This window comes from Procambarus clarkii, chromosome 19 (assembly GCF_040958095.1).
Source record: "Procambarus clarkii isolate CNS0578487 chromosome 19, FALCON_Pclarkii_2.0, whole genome shotgun sequence".
Lineage (NCBI taxonomy): Eukaryota > Metazoa > Arthropoda > Malacostraca > Decapoda > Cambaridae > Procambarus > Procambarus clarkii.
Window position 1 is genome coordinate 31,093,837 of NC_091168.1, and position 17,095 is coordinate 31,110,931.

The 17,095-nt window shown below is 40.1% G+C and overlaps 1 protein-coding gene across 1 annotated transcript; it reads left to right on the plus strand.

Annotated features, from left to right (window-relative positions):
- The first annotated feature begins 8,765 nt into the window (after positions 1–8,765).
- LOC138366252 (collagen alpha-2(IV) chain-like) lies at positions 8,766–16,018 on the plus strand. Its single transcript, XM_069327214.1, has 2 exons — positions 8,766–14,490; positions 15,878–16,018. Exon 1 carries the CDS (start codon positions 8,831–8,833, stop codon positions 14,462–14,464), a length of 5,634 nt encoding a protein of 1,877 aa, XP_069183315.1. The 5' UTR covers positions 8,766–8,830; the 3' UTR covers positions 14,465–14,490; positions 15,878–16,018.
- Positions 16,019–17,095: the final 1,077 nt, after the last annotated feature.

The following is a 17,095-nucleotide window of genomic DNA, read 5'->3' on the forward strand; positions in this document are numbered from 1 at the left end:
AACATCTATTATGTGTACAGAGTGTGAGAGAGAGGATGACACAACACGACTCCAGGTCATTTCAGGTAGTAATGAATAGAAAAACCGGTAAGATTTTTTTCTTTATTTCTTACACATGGGTAAGAAGCGACAGTGAGAGTAGTCGGGACGACAAACAACTGAAAAAAATATCCATGATCGACGCATGACAGGACTAAGGTCTTTAATTTTTCACAAATCTCTAGTAGAACATCTCACCAGACAGATGCAACAAGACTGCACAGGGATTGACGTTACAGCCGTAGTGGAAGAAGGGCGCGTCTTGCAGCGCTCTATGAAGTTGTGAACTTGTGATCCAGTGACTTCGATGGACAAGACGATTCCAGGCCTTAGTGATGATCAGGAGAAACAAACGGAAAACTGTGTGTAGCGAGTTAAATGATTGTGAGAGTGAAGAACGACCGAAGAAGTGTAGTGATCGACCACGGACGGGACCTGGGTTACAAAGTTCTATACATACTCAGCGGGAAAATCTCTCTGGAAGGATGCAACACTGCAACCCACTTCCCGGGTACTCCCAGTGTGTGTGTGGGGGGGGGGGGGTGTTTCACGTCCCACTTCGCTAGACACATTAATTGTAAGTGATTCTTTATCATCCTTAATTGCGCTCAACTCTTTAAGACACAATTATACAATACAATACAACAATACAATACAATACAATACAATTTTATTTAGGTAAGGTACATACATACAATAAATATTTACAAGGATTGTTTGACTTATAGGTAGAGCTAGTACATACAATGCCTAAAGCCACTATTACGCAAAGCGTTTCGGGCATGATAAACTTAACAGTCGTGTCTGTAGCTCGACACAAATACAACAAAATTATTGTTGGTGATGTAGTCCACATATTTCATGTGGACTACATCTCCACGGTGGATGTTGGCCTCCGAATCTATGATAGAGCTGACGTGCTAGATAAGAATCTATCTTCAAGTGAGTTAATCATAACTTTGGATTACCTATAAACAGTTTGAGAGCAATAATACACTACGAACCTCATCAAAACTTTATACATCTGAGAAAGTGAAATCTACACTAGCAGTTACATCTATCATCACACAAGCATGCAAGAATAGCCACACGTCCAGGTGTGTTCTTCGACCAGGTGAGAAAGAATACGAAAGAAAAAGAAGAGTGGGCAGACTGCATTTTCTTGGACTGTAGGAAAGCCTTTGACAGTACCCCATAAGAGGCTGGTGCTTAAGTTAGAGAAACAGGCAAGAGTTAAATGGTAGGGGGTGCTCCAGCGGATAAGGAAGTACTTAAGCAATAGGAAGCAGAGAGGTGAGCAGTTACAGCCCCGCTCCTGTGCCAGGTAAGTCCACTACGGGCTCACCGTCCTAGTTGGAGCTTTTTGTTCCCAGGAGCTGACTTTAAAACAACAAGAGAGTTGAGACCTTTACGGGCTATTCATGCCCGTACCACCTCTTGGGTGGTTTAATCTTCATTAATTTAATTAGAGTTGAGAAAATTCACAGGAGCCGTGATGAGGATTCGAAACTATGCGCTGGGTATTCCCAGACACGCTCTAGACAACTAGGCCACGACATGGTCAATAGAATTGCAACCTGGGGTTCTGCTGAATCCACGAAGATTTCCGAGGCTTCCACTGAAGCCTAGTTCGGCTTCAGTGGATCCCACAATCAAGGATTCTGGATTCAGATTTCCGGCCAGGACAGAAATGACTGGACACGTTTCTTTCACCGAATGCCTCTGTTCACCTAGAAGTAAATAGGTACCTCAGGAGTACTACAGGCTTTCTGTCCTCGACAAACCGAATTAATATCAAAGCCTTATTCCATACAAGGACAAAATTAAGCTCGGTCAAAAAAGGAATAGTCTGCTTGACAATCAAAAAATCTTAAAAGAAATATTTTTCAATAAAATAAATTTTTAAATTATCAATTAAGTAAAAAATCTTCATAATAATTAGTATAAGATAATAAAAGTTTTTTAAATTACATAAAATTCTGATAACTTCTGAAATTTTGATGTAAATGATAAAAAATAAGAAACCATAGGTAATTAATTTTCGAGTAATTTGAAATGTTTCTAATATTTTTGACGGATGTAGAGTCCATAATATCGAAATGAAAACTTCGAACTGCAGCCCTTCGTTAAAGAGTCTCGGTAGTACAGTTGGGTTTGTTCTCGATACACAATCATGAATTCCAAGTTCGAATCCGAACGGGACAGAAATGGTTGGCCACATTTCTTTTTGCCTAATGCCTCCGCTCACCTAGTAGCAAGTAGGTATCCAAGAGTTAGTCCGCTTGTTGCGGGGTTGCATTCTGGACGGGGTCAGTAATTCGACACCGCTGGGGGGGGAGGGAGGGAGGAGAGGACCTAGATATTTTTATTTATTTTGTTTTTTATTATATATACAAGAGTTGTTACACTGTTATACAGCCACCAGCACGCGTAGCGTTTCGGGCAAGTCCTTAATTAATCCTATGTTCCCGGAAAACGACCCGCCTAATCGTTTAACAACCAAGTATTACCCAACATTTAACTGTTGGGTAAACAGGGGCTACAGCCAAGGATTGACGCCTAGTAAATCCTCCCCGGCCAGGATATGAACCCAGGACAAAGCGCTCGCGAAACGCCAGGCGAGCGTCGCCACGGAGACTGCATAAAAGCCTAACGTGTATGAATACACTCTGGCTTCCTGTCCCCCCGACACAGTGAATTATATCCCGAATACTTCGTCGGTCTCGATTGATGAAGATTAAGCCACCCAAAAGGTGGCACGGGCATGAATATCCCGTAAGTGGTGGCCCTTTTGAGCCATTACCAGTATCGAGAGCTGATACTGGAGATCTGTGGAGGTGTGACTGCACCCTGCGTGACGGGAGATGTCTCCCGTGTCGTCGGTCTCCATCCAAACAGCCTCATATATGTAACTGTCAAGAACTCATCCCAAATTCAGATTCAGATTCAGATTCAGATGTTTATTCAGGTAAGGTATATACATACAAGTGATGTTACATTAATGGATTGATATATAGATAGAGCTAGTACATACAATGCCTAAAGCCACTATTACGCAATGCGTTTCGGGCAAAAAAATGTTGGACATTCTTTTCAGGTTATTAAGATAATAAACTTGTGCTGCACTTGACCTCTTGACACAACTCATCTTCAGACTTTGCTCGTCTCCTAACTGACCTGACCTGACCTGCTTGTTGACCCAAACAAGCATTCGTCAATCTTAACGTGCTGTGCAATCTAAATAACTATTTTCTCTAATTTTATATAAACGAATTATTATAATTGTGTATATTGGCCTAAGATAGGTTAGTGTTATAAGTGATCTATATAGGGTCATAGTTATCGTGTTCCCTATAGTCTTTTCCTTAATAAACTTAACCCCAAGCTAGAGTTACTCTTAAGTTCAAACGGAAACAGTTTAAAAAGCTACCAGTTTATTTCAATATAACTGAATCAAAACTACTAAATACTTACCACAAATATTAATCTTGAAATCACTTGCTGTATAATACAATAAGAAACCACTGACAATTATTATTATTAAGAAAAACCACTCTTATAGGCCTGAGGGTTCAGGTGGTGGCAGAATTAACCAAGTGGTACTGTCATTACAAATGTAACACAATGCTCACTATATATTTACGTATAAATCAACCTAATCACTGAATGAAAAACCAGACAATAGCTAATAATCAACTGAAAATAACAGCCTTATCTTCCAGGAGCGTGCGCGTCCTCCCACGTCCAGCTCCGGTGTTCCACTAACCTCAGAAGTAAACACAGGGTTGCCAGATCCAAATTGCTAAAAGTAGCGAGCTGATGGTCAAAAAGTAGCGAATTTGCAAGTAGAGTAGCCCAATTTTTTGTTTAATCAAATCGAATCAAATCAAATGTTTATTCAGGTAAAAGTACATACATACAAGATGAGTTACAAACATATTGTTAGATTTCTAGATAGCGACAGTACATACAGACAGACGACATTCAAATTTAGTAAATTTATCTTCCTTCTTTGATAGAACAGACTTGATGCTCATCTGCTGATGACTTACCTCCGATATATTTTGTCTGTGTTTTAATGTTTCACTGTGTTTCTTTAAACCACTTCTACGAGCTCTTATCTCAGTTCTACAAACTTTACAATATGCCTTATTTCCATCTTCTTTCACTTCAGCCAACCACTTTTCAAACACGGGATCCTTAAGCCAGGACATGTGAAACGCTTTCTGGTATTTAGACTACTTCCCCATTTTTCACTTCTTTATTTTAACACTTAAGCAAATTCTAAAAGTAACAGCGGTGCTGTTATTGCGGTAACTTCTTTTCTATATGCGGTAACTTGTGTCGAACTATCCTTCTGGAGGTCAGAGCCACACTAACAATGCAAGCACAGATGAAGCTGCCAAGTTCACTGTATGCTAATCCGCTCTAACGACAGTCATTTGATTCTTGGAAACACCTAAAGAGAAACCTAATACTTACAGTAGGCAACAGTGGGAGGTCACTTAACATAGACAGTACCCGGGATGAAGTATTAATGGCAAATTAAGGTTGGGAAATCTATGGCCCCTGGGGAGGATTATCTTGCCTTGTGGTTACTTTTTCTTTGGGAAGTTCCTAGGATCAACGTCCCCAGGGGGTCGGTCTCTGACCTGGCCTCCTGCGGTAAGTGGTCTATTCAATCAAGCTGTTGGACGCGGCTGTGATTTCTACACATGACATTATAAAAAGCATAAAAATCATCATTGAGTTTCTTAACATCAATAGCCCAACTTGTTTTTAAAGTAGCCCAAAAAGTCGCAAGTAGCGAAATTAAAAATTTGGGAGCGCGGGGCTCTGAAAAGTAGCCCAATTCGCTACTTGTAGCCCAATCTGGCATCCCTGGATGTAAACACCATCCTCAGGCTTCACACAGTGACCAACTCTACCAGATCAACACACCTCAAAACACACCAACACCTCACACACAACCGACATAAATTCTCCCAACACAACAAGATGGATGGAATGGCCTCCAGGTAAAGAGGGTAGCAGTATATTGCTGAGATTTTTTTTTAGCTTAGTTCATTTAGTCTGTACCCCCAACCCGTTCCGACCCCATACCCATCCTGTTGGCAGTAGTGGGAAGGGTTACGGAGGAATATTCCTATCACTGTTAATTATTAAAAAAGGTAAATAATTGTCAATTATGACCAAAAACATATCTAAAAGTATGTAAATATAATAACTTGCTCTTAATATAGACTGTAACATCTCTCATAGAGTGGTGTAGTAACACTTTGCTGTGTAGACCTAATTTTGCTAATACCAAAAAAAAATGACTATGTTTATTAATCTCAGTGGCTCAACAATTGTGATATAAAAAAAAACTCAATGATGCATTGATAACATGCGCGTTATTCGATTAGCTAAATTCAATGATAAATCATAAAACACTTTTGAAAAAGCATAAAGGCTATACTAATAAACCATATCTAAGTCAAACAATATAATCTCCATCTGCAATTTTCATTTTCTTTTATAGATGTAAGCGTCGGAGAGATGTTGCTGGTCGACTACTCTAAACTCGAACATAAACTGATTAAACACATTTTAGATATACTTATATTTCTTATTTGTTGAATTTAAGAGCCAAAAGTTCTGAATTTATTTTATACTGATACCAAGTATTTTAACTTTAAATTATTTTATACAAACTAGGTTTTTTGCTTTGATTTACACACAGAAATCACAATAACGTGATGTATCAATGAACAAATCCACAAGGGCCGTGACGAGGATTCGAACCTGCGTCCGAGATCATCCCTGTTGCTGCCTTAATCGACTGAGCTACGACATGGTCAAAAGAAACCAGACGTTCTACTGCCCTTACTTGGATCCTGCAGCCTTTCTGAGACACAAACCAGGGTTTTACACAACTCCCCCATGCAGGTTTATGTCTCGGAGAGGCTGCAGGATCCAAGGGCAGTAGAACTACTGGTTTCAACTCTTTTGACCATGTCGTAGCTCAGTCGATTAAGGCAGCGTTGATACAGTTGATCATAATTCGCTCTACGATTAACAGAACTTTAATATAAAACTTATATACTATTAATACAAATTACAAAATTATAAAATGCAGTAATAAATTTTATTAAAACGTTATGTGGAATTAGTAAACAAAAGAATAACATTCTTTTAATTTTCAAAGTATTTACATAAAATTCTGACTTCCTTTTATATTTAAAATATTTTTCTAGGAGGCAACTAACCCGAGCACTACTATTTGGTTATTTGAGTGTAATGAAATGAACTTTCTGCATTTTTGACGGATGTTACATCCATAATTTTTCCATCCTTGTCTACATAGTATTAGTACTAAAGATATCCTTATAAACTAATGTCTAGCATTCTTTCCTTCTCATATCAAGGTTCACTTCTCTTGGAAAATGATTAAGACACCATGATTATGTCTCTGCAATTAAGAATAAGTCTAAAATATTCGTATTCCATTGCTAATTATAATCTGAAATTCTGTCACTATATCCATTGTAAATTATTCAGAAGATAAAAATTTATCTAAGTTTCAGCTGTGGAGCCGAAAATTATAAACACCAATTTTTCATTTATTCTTCAATATCTAATATTGAAAAATATGTTAAATATTACCAAAATGATTTACTAACATGTGGTCGGTCTCGAGCCCATTGATGATGTGACGATGTGCATTGAATTTCGTAACTAGCTCATCAAGATTGTAACATGCTTAGCTAAATGAGTTGTGGGGTTCAGTCCCTGAGCCCATTATGTGCCTCTGTAACCCTTTCCACTACCGTTCACAGGATGAGTACAGAGTGCACAATAAACTACCACTCTCAGGATGAGTACAGAGTGCACAATAAACTACCACTCACAGGATGAGTATGAGGTGCACAATAAACTACCACTCACAGGATGAGTACAGAGTGCACAATAAACTACCACTCACAGGATGAGTATGAGGTGCACAATAAACTACCACTCTCAGGATGAGTACAGAGTGCACAATAAACTACCACTCACAGGATGGGTACAGAGTGCACAATAAACTACCACTCTCAGGATGAGTACAGAGTGCACAATAAACTACCACTCACAGGATGAGTACAGAGTGCACAATAAACTACCACTCTCAGGATGAGTACAGAGTGCACAATAAACTACCACTCACAGGATGAGTACAGAGTGCACAATTAACCACCACTCACAGGATGAGTACAGAGTGCACAATAAACCACCACTCTCAGGATGAGTACAGAGTGCACAATAAACCACCACTCACAGGATGAGTACAGAGTGCACAATAAACTACCACTCACAGGATGAGTACAGAGTGCACAATAAACCACCACTCACAGGATGAGTACAGAGTGCACAATAAACTACCACTCACAGGATGAGTACAGAGTGCACAATAAACCACCACTCACAGGATGAGTATGAGGTCCAGGACGGACCAAAACATCATCGTTTCCTCATCCTGTGATGAGTGATTTGGTCGCCATCTTCACCCACGTTATAATGACTCAACATCTGCATGCTATGTCATGCTCTTCATAGTATAGATGTGTTGAATACCCGTGTGGCTATCATGACGATAGCAGAGGTTAGAATAGTTCTGATAACTTAGAGAGCGTGGTTATATTTTCGCCATGATAACTGGTTGCTACTTATGTATTATCTAATTATCTAGATAATTATTATCTAGATAGATAATAAATCACAATTGTACAAATTTGTGAAGGGAATTGGATTTTTTAATATTTTATTTACTATATACTGGGTATTTTTATTTGCAAATTTTGCTGATATTATTAAAGAAATCACAGGCTTAAAATAATATATTTTGCAAAGCCTAGTAGAATATGAGCGATTCTCGTCTACCCTCTTTAGTTAAGTTTAATAGTTAATATATATATATATATATATATATATATATATATATATATATATATATATATATATATATACACACATATATATATATATATATATATATATATATATATATATATATATATATATATATATAATGTTATTAATGTTTTGTTTACGGTGATAATAGGAATATGGATGTACTCAAACACCTGCCACATTCACTCAAACACCTGCCACATTCACTCACACATCTGCCACATTCACTCAAACACCTGCCATTTTAACTCAAAACGTTACATATAGAATGTATTACTACGTGCATCATCGTACATATATTGACGTAATGGACAATTAGAAAGCAGAATTGGTTACTATTAAACTTAAGAAAATCGGAAAAGGTTTTGTATTTACATTAGTAATAAAACCTAAACTAATCTATCACTCTGAGGCCTAATACACGCTATTCTGAGGCCCAATATGACACATATATCTTTTAAACACTCATATATTTCGTATGAGGATTATGTCGTCTTTATTATAGCATTATAAAATATATAAAGAAAAGTGCACTTTATAGCCTAATATAATATTAATATTATTGGAACTGAGGAGACCAGTTTATGGTTCTTGATAGACGCATTATATATATCCTTCAGGTGTAAAAGATTCCTATACACGCTTATTAGCAGCTTATTTACTTCGAGTAATAAGGCAGTAAAACGACTAGAGTTATTTTAAGAAAATATTGTGCTTTGTTGATATTGTTTGCTTTTCAAAACATCATATTTTCTAAAAGCTAAAACTAGGTCACAACAATTTCAAACACAGTCAGTGTATCTCTTCGTCAGCTGGGGGACGGACGTCGAGCTCTCTCTCTCTCCTGGACACCCCCAGCATGCCCGGTGTTAGTGGGCAAGACAACATGTCCAGTGTTATTGGTCAAGACAACATACCCAGTGTTAGTGGGCAAGACAACATGCCCAGTGTTAGTGGGCAAGACAACATGCCCAGTGTTAGTGGGCAAGACAACATGCCCAGTGTCATTGGTCAAAACAACATGCCCAGTGTTAGTGGGCAAGACAACATGCCCAGTGTTATTGGTCAAGACAACATGCCCAGTGTTAGTGGGCAAGACAACATGCCCAGTGTTATTGGACAAGTCAACATGCCCAGTGTTATTGGACAAGACAACATGCCCAGTGTTAGTGGTCAAGACAACATGCCCAGTGTTATTGGACAAGTCAACATGCCCAGTGTTATTGGACAAGACAACATGCCCAGTGTTATTGGACAAGACAACATGCCCAGTGTTATTGGACAAGACAACATGCCCAGTGTTATTGGACAAGACAACATGCCCAGTGTTATTGGACAAGACAACATGCCCAGTGTTTGTGGTCAAGACAACATGCCCAGTGTTATTGGACAAGACAACATGCCCAGGGTTATTGGTCAAGACAAAGACAACATGTCCAGTGTAATTCGTCAAGACAACATGCCCAGTGTTAGCGGGCAAGACAACATGCCTAGTGTTACTGGTCAAGACAACATGCCCAGTGTTATTGGTCAAGACAACATGCCCAGTGTTATTGGACAAGACAACATGCCCAGTGTTTGTGGTCAAGACAACATGCCCAGTGTTATTGGACAAGACAACATGCCCAGTGTTATTGGACAAGACAACATGCCCAGGGTTATTGGTCAAGACAAAGACAACATGTCCAGTGTAATTGGTCAAGACAACATGCCCAGGGTTATTGGTCAAGACAACATGCGCAGTGTTAGTGGTCAAGACAACATACCCGGTGTTATTGGACAAGACAACATACCCAGTGTTATTGGTCAAGACAACATGCCCAGTGTTAGTGGACAAGTCAACATACCCAGTGTTATTGGACAAGACAACATGCCCAGTTTTAGTGAACAAGTCAACATACCCAGTGTTATTGGTCAGGTCAACATATCCAGTTTTAGTGGAGAAGTCAACATACCCAGTGTTATTGGTCAGGTCAACATACCCAGTTTTAGTGGAGAAGTCAACATACCCAGTGTTATTGGTCAGGTCAACATATCCAGTTTTAGTGGAGAAGTCAACATACCCAGTGTTATTGGTCAGGTCAACATATCCAGTTTTAGTGGAGAAGTCAACATGCCCAGTGTTATTGGACAAGACAACATGCCCAGTTTTAGTGAACAAGACAACATTCCCAGTTTTAGTGGACAAGACAACATACCCAGTGTTATTGGAGAAGTCAACATACCCAGTTTTAGTGAACAAGACAACATGCCCAGCGTTATTGGACAAGACAACATACCCAGTGTTATTGGTCAAGACAGCATGCCCAGTATTATTGGACAAGACAACATGCCCAGTTTTAGTGGACAAGACAACATACCCAGTGTTATTGGTCAGGTCAACATACCCAGTGTTATTGGACAGGTCAACATACCCAGTTTTATTGGACAAGTCAACATAGCCAGTTTTAGTGGACAAGTCAACATACCCAGTGTTATTGGTCAAGACAACATGCCCAGTGTTATTGGGCAAGACAACATGCCCAGTTTTAGTGGACAAGACAACATGCCCAGTTTTAGTGGACAAGACAACATACCCCGTGTTATTGGACAGGTCAACATACCCAGTTTTATTGGACAAGTCAACATACCCAGTGTTATTGGACAAGTCAACATAGCCAGTTTTTGTGGACAAGTCAACATACCCAGTGTTATTGGTCAAGACAACATGCCCAGTGTTATTGGACAAGACAACATACCCAGTGTTAGTGGACAAGACAACATGCCCAGTGTTATTGGACAAGACAACATGCCCAGTTTTAGCGGAGAAGTCAACATACCCTGTGTTATTGGACAGGTCAACTTACCCAGTTTTATTGGACAAGTCAACATACCCAGTGTTATTGGTCAGGTCAACATATCCAGTGTTATTGGACAAGACAACATGCCCAGTGTTATTGGACAAGACAACATGCCCAGTTTTAGTGGAGAAGTCAACATACCCAGTGTTATTGGACAAGCCAACATGCCCAGTTTTAGTGGACAAGTCAACATACCCAGTGTTATTGGTCAAGACAACATGCCCAGTGTTATTGGACAAGACAACATGCCCAGTGTTATTGGACAAGACAACATGCCCAGTGTTATTGGACAAGGCAACATACCCAGTGTTATTGGTCAAGACAACATGCCAAGTGTTATTGGACAAGACAACATGCCCAGTGTTATTGGACAAGACAACATGCCCAGTGTTATTGGACAAGACAACATGCCCAGTGTTATTGGACAAGACAACATGCCCAGTGTTATTGGACAAGACAACATACCCAGTGTTATTGGACAAGGCAACATGCCGAGTGTTATTGGACAAGACAACATACCCAGTGTTAGTGGTCAAGACAACATGCCCAGTGTTATTGGACAAGGCAACATACCCAGTGTTATTGAACAAGACAACATGCCGAGTGTTATTGGACAAGACAACATACCCAGTGTTATTGGACAAGGCAACATACCCAGTGTTATTGAACAAGACAACATGCCGAGTGTTATTGGACAAGACAACATACCCAGTGTTAGTGGACAAGACAACATACCCAGTGTTAGTGGACAAGACAACATGCCCAGTGTTATTGGACAAGACAACGTGCCCAGTGTTATTGGAGAAGGCAACATACCCAGTGTTATTGAACAAGACAACATGCCCAGTGTTATTGGACAAGACAACATACCCAGTGTTAGTGGACAAGACAACATGCCCAGTGTTATTGGACAAGACAACGTGACCAGTGTTATTGGACAAGACAACATACCGTGTGTTAGTGGACAAGACAACGTGCCCAGTGTTATTGGACAAGACAACATACCCAGTGTTAGTGGACAAGACAACATACCCAGTGTTAAGGAACAGGTCAACGTACCCAGTGTTAGCGGACAAGCCCGCAAACCTCCCAGAGGACTGTTTCCTAGAGAGTTGTTTTATAACGAAAGATACGACGTCAGATTTGAATTTGACAAAGAACTCATTGACTGGGAGCGAAACACAAGTGGAAAAGTCAGCGAAGCCGTTGGTGGGTACCCTTTCAGCGGAGACCCTGATTGGTCCATTATCAGCGATGACGCTGATTGGTTTGCTATCAGGGAAGACACTGATTGGTTCACTATCAGGAAAGACACTGATTGGTCCACTATCAGCGAAGACGCTGATGGGTCCATTAACAGCGAAGACGCTGATTGGTTCGCTATCAGCGAAGACGCTGATAGATCCACTATCAGCGAAGACTCTGATTGGTCCACTATCAGCGAAGACGCTGATGTGTCCATTATCAGCGAAGACTCTGATTGGTTCGCTATCAGCGAAGACGCTGATGGGTCTTCCGTAAGCGACGCTGGGACGAGTGTTAGCGTTGTTCGGTCCTCCGTCAGCGAAGATAGCGGGACCATTGTTAGCGAAGAAGCTGATTGCTGTACTGTCAGCGGAGATGAATGGTCCACCGTCAGTGAAGATGGTGGGTCCACTCATAGCAAAGAAGCTGATGGGTTCACTGTCAGCGAACATTATGAGTCAACTGTCAGCAGGCAAGCAAGCATACCCTCTCTCAGCGATCCATTTATCACCGAAGGAAACGACTATTTATATAACTTTGACATAGGACTCTTTGACACTGAACAAAATATAGACCTCCCTGACAGCGGTCAAGCCACCGGGCAAGCCCCCGCACCCTCGGTTAGTAAACCAGCCAGTCAACCCTCGGATAGTAAACCAACCACTAAGCAGGACATTAATCCCTCCGCTCAACGATCCTTTAGTCGAAAAGCCAGGAGAGAGTACACAGATTACCCACGTAACTACGTAGGAAAGGACAGCTTTATAGAGTTCTTGAATAAATTCACCGTTAGAAAGACAGCATCAAAGATGAGGAAAAAGTATTATATTTGTCAAAAAGCTCTAAAGGAAGCCTACATAGCCTACTGTCTGATTCACGGTAAGTTAATTGGATGTCCTATCAACACCGGTCGTCACCTTAGCTACTGTGGCATTAAGGCCAATAGAAAGGTGGGCCCTGCTTCGTTCCAGATGAATTGCTATACTGGTATACAATGGCTTGATTGTGTAAAAGTTCATTCAAGAACATTAGATATACCGATTACTCTCGATCGAGAGACCGCCAGGAGGAATGTTCTCGGTGGAGGCACCAAAATTCGGTTACCTGTGCAGGGGAGTTGCAAAGCTTCTTCTAAAGGCGAACAGAAGTATTCGGAGTCACAGGGACCGAGAGAACACACATCTGAAACCCATGCATCGAAACCCAAAATATCTGAAACATATGTTTATAGAGCACGGTCATCAAGAGAACAAATGCCTGAGGCATACACATTAGTAGTACAACTACCAAGAGCATATGTACATGAAGCACAGGTACCTGGAACATCCACATCGGAAGCACAGGTACCTGGAACATCCACATCGGAAGCACAGGTACCTGGAACATCCACATCGGAAGCACAGGTACCTGGAACATCCACATCGGGAGCACAGGTACCTGGAACATCAACATCGGAAGCACAGGTACCTGGAACATCCACATCGGAAGCACAAGTACCTGGAACATCCACATCGGGAGCACAGGTACATGGAACATCAACATCGGAAGCACAGGTACCTGGAACATCAACATCGGAAGCACAGGTACCTGGAACATCAGTATCGGAAGCACAGGTACCTGGAACATCAGCATCGGAAGCACAGGTACCTGGAACATCAACATCGGAAGCACAGGTACCTGGAACATCAGCATCGGAAGCACAGGTACCTGGAACATCAGCATCGGAAGCACAGGTACCTGGAACATCAGCATCGGAAGCACAGGTACCTGGAACATCAGCATCGGGAGCACAGGTACCTGGAACATCAACATCGGAAGCACAGGTACCTGGAACATCAGCATCGGAAGCACAGGTACCTGGAACATCAGCATCGGAAGCACAGGTACCTGGAACAACAACATTGGAAGCACAGGTACCTGGAACAACAACATCGGGAGCACAGGTACCTGGAACATCAGCATCGGAAGCACAGGTACCTGGAACATCAGCATCGGAAGCACAGGTACCTGGAACATCAGCATCGGAAGCACAGGTACCTGGAACATCAGCATCGGAAGCACAGGTACCTGGAACAACAACATCGGAAGCACAGGTACCTGGAACATCAACATCGGAAGCACAGGTACCTGGAACATCAGCATCGGAAGCACAGGTACCTGGAACATCCACATCGGAAGCACAGGTACCTGGAACATCCACATCGGAAGCGCAGGTACCTGGAACAACAACATCGGAAGCACAGGTACCTGGAACACCCACATCGGAAGCACAGGTACCTGGAACACCCACATCGGGAGTACAGCTACCTGGAACACTCACACAGGTACCTGTAACACAAATACCAGGAGTGTATGTATTTGGAGCACCCACATGTGAAAGTGAGCTTCCTGGAGCACGGCCCTCCTAGAACAGACAACATGGCCAGCGCCAACGGTAAATATTGGTATTTTACTATAGTCGATTTTAAGAACCCTTTTACAACATTTATTATATTTATTTGGTATAAGATAATAGTGTAGCCGTTACTTAGACTCGCAGTTTGGTACAATATTTTTGTTAGTCTTAACTAAAGAGTGATAGGCAAAAAAATTCTGACATGAAATGGATGTGAATGACTGTAGTTCTATGAGCCAAAGTCTGAGTAGAGTTCAACTTTGACTTCTATATCATGTGATGCTCAAACTTGGCATAATTTGGTTATCTAATACATAAACCAAATCGGCTAGCAAACTCAGCAACTACTAAGTTACTTGACATAACATGCTTGCATTACCTTTATCTTTATTTTAAAACGCTGATAAGAAGTCAGCATTGAGTATTCTTCTGTAGTCTAAAATGGAAACCTAGTATAAAAAGATATACAATCTGCCAGTGTCTAACATGATTGTGGATGAAATCATAAGATATTTTTACCTTTCAAATATAACAGGTTTCAATTCCTAAATTCTCATATCTGTGACTTATTTTCTTTTCTTATTTGGTTTAAATTCGTTGTTAGCGTACTGTTGAGTTCAGATTTGTAAAGAACGAAATTTTAGGAATACAGTACATAAAACTAATATGGTATTCTATAGGCTTGGGTAGATATGATTACAATAAAATTATTGAGAAACGAATTCACAATATTTAAAAATAGTAGTTACTCTGTAGATATGTTAAGGGAAGTAAATCTTTCATCCTAAAAGGAACTGAAGATATAATCTTTATATACAAAATACTGAAGGGAATACAAATAAATTGAATAAATATGAGTAAATACTCCTATCATGTTGTCAATGCGTAAAACGCACTTAATAAAGAGAGAAGTCTTGGAAGACCTCCATCTACTACTTAGGCCACTTTTAACAATGAATTTGAATGCCAATAAAATTAAAATAAAATGCAGCAGGTCTAACAAGGCTGGTTAGCTGGGCATAACACTAGACCTCACATTCACATAGTTAGTTAGGCAAGCACACACCGTGTATGTACTCACATTCACATAGTTAGGCAAGCACACACCGTGTATGTACTCACATTCACATAGTTAGGCAAGCACACACCGTGTATGTACTCACATTCACATAGTTAGGCAAGCACACATCGTGTATGTACTCACATTCACATAGTTAGGCAAGCACACATCGTGTATGTACTCACATTCACATAGTTAGGCAAGCACACCGTGTATGTACTCACATTCACATAGTTAGGCAAGCACACCGTGTATGTACTCACATTCACATAGTTAGGCAAGCACACACCGTGTATGTACTATAATGCACCGTGTGTATAATAACTTGTAATAACGCTTGTAATAACTCCTCTTTCTAAATTTCAGCTCGAATCCTTAAGACACGCTTACCTGACCTCCCTTGGTGCCAAAAGCACCTTTCTGTTGCTGCTGTAAGATCCTAAGAGGATATATTTAACCGCTAGGACAAGATTTATCGGAAAACAAATATTTTTCTCAGTTCTTAAAATGTTGCCAGATAGATAAGTTACAAACCACATTTTGTAAACTAAGGTTTTGTGTATGCATTGACATCTATTTTGCTTTGTACATTAAAAAATATATACTCAGTATATTCACACATTTAAGTTATGTTTCAGGTACATACACATTTAAATTACGTTTCTAAATATTTGAGCTCTTGTTAATCAAATACTGTGAGGCTATAATGCCCATTTCTTAATTTTAGTTTGAAACCCATTTGAATGTACTCTACAATATCTGCCAGATAAGGGCACAGCTTATACACCAAGTTTACAAGGACAAAATTAACCTAGTAGGCAAATGCAATCAAATTTCCTTTCCCTGAGCGTATCACTTGATGGAATAACATTTGTATTTTATTCATTAAATTTACACTTATGTGCAGTATAACTAATTTGTCTTAATCCAGCCTAGCCAGATTTGTGGGTGGGGGGAACCGCTCTTACACTTACATGGGGGAACTGAAGAGGTGATTCGTAAGGCAGTTTACACAGTGCAGTTACAAACCCAATAAGATTTCAACTTGGATTCAACAAAGCAGTTGTTAAATACATGGGGCAAAACCTTACTGAAGCGACTGGTATGCTAGTCAAATACTCATACTCCGCCCAAGTAAAACAGAAACAAGCAACACTTAGTGGGTCAGCCAAAGGCTTAGGGCCCGCGCAGGCTTATCCCTGCCAAAAAAAAGCTCATGCACAGATCTTCAATATTTTTCAACTCTTAGTACTAATACTATTGAAATTAAGACACCATTATATTTTTAAGAACATTGTATACAGTATATTGTTCATGAACTTCAAAAAGATTACTAAAATGAATGTTTCATTTTTGTTTACCTTCCCTCAAACTCCCGCGGCACACGGGTTGAAAATTCCTGCTCTAGTAGATAATCTATAAATTACCTTTAAAACTATATTTCCGCAATAATTTATCTATATCAAATAAGACCTCAGTGTTTTATTTCTTAACTATAATAGCCTGGGTGACTACAAATTTATTAATTTTTTCCATTTACTATTAAAATGGCACTACTAAACTCCCCTTGGATATTACCAGGTT

Coding starts and splice junctions, on each gene's coding strand:
- LOC138366252 (XM_069327214.1), top strand. CDS start 8,831: ATGCCCGGTGTTAGTGGGCAAGACAACATGTCCAGTGTTATTGGTCAA.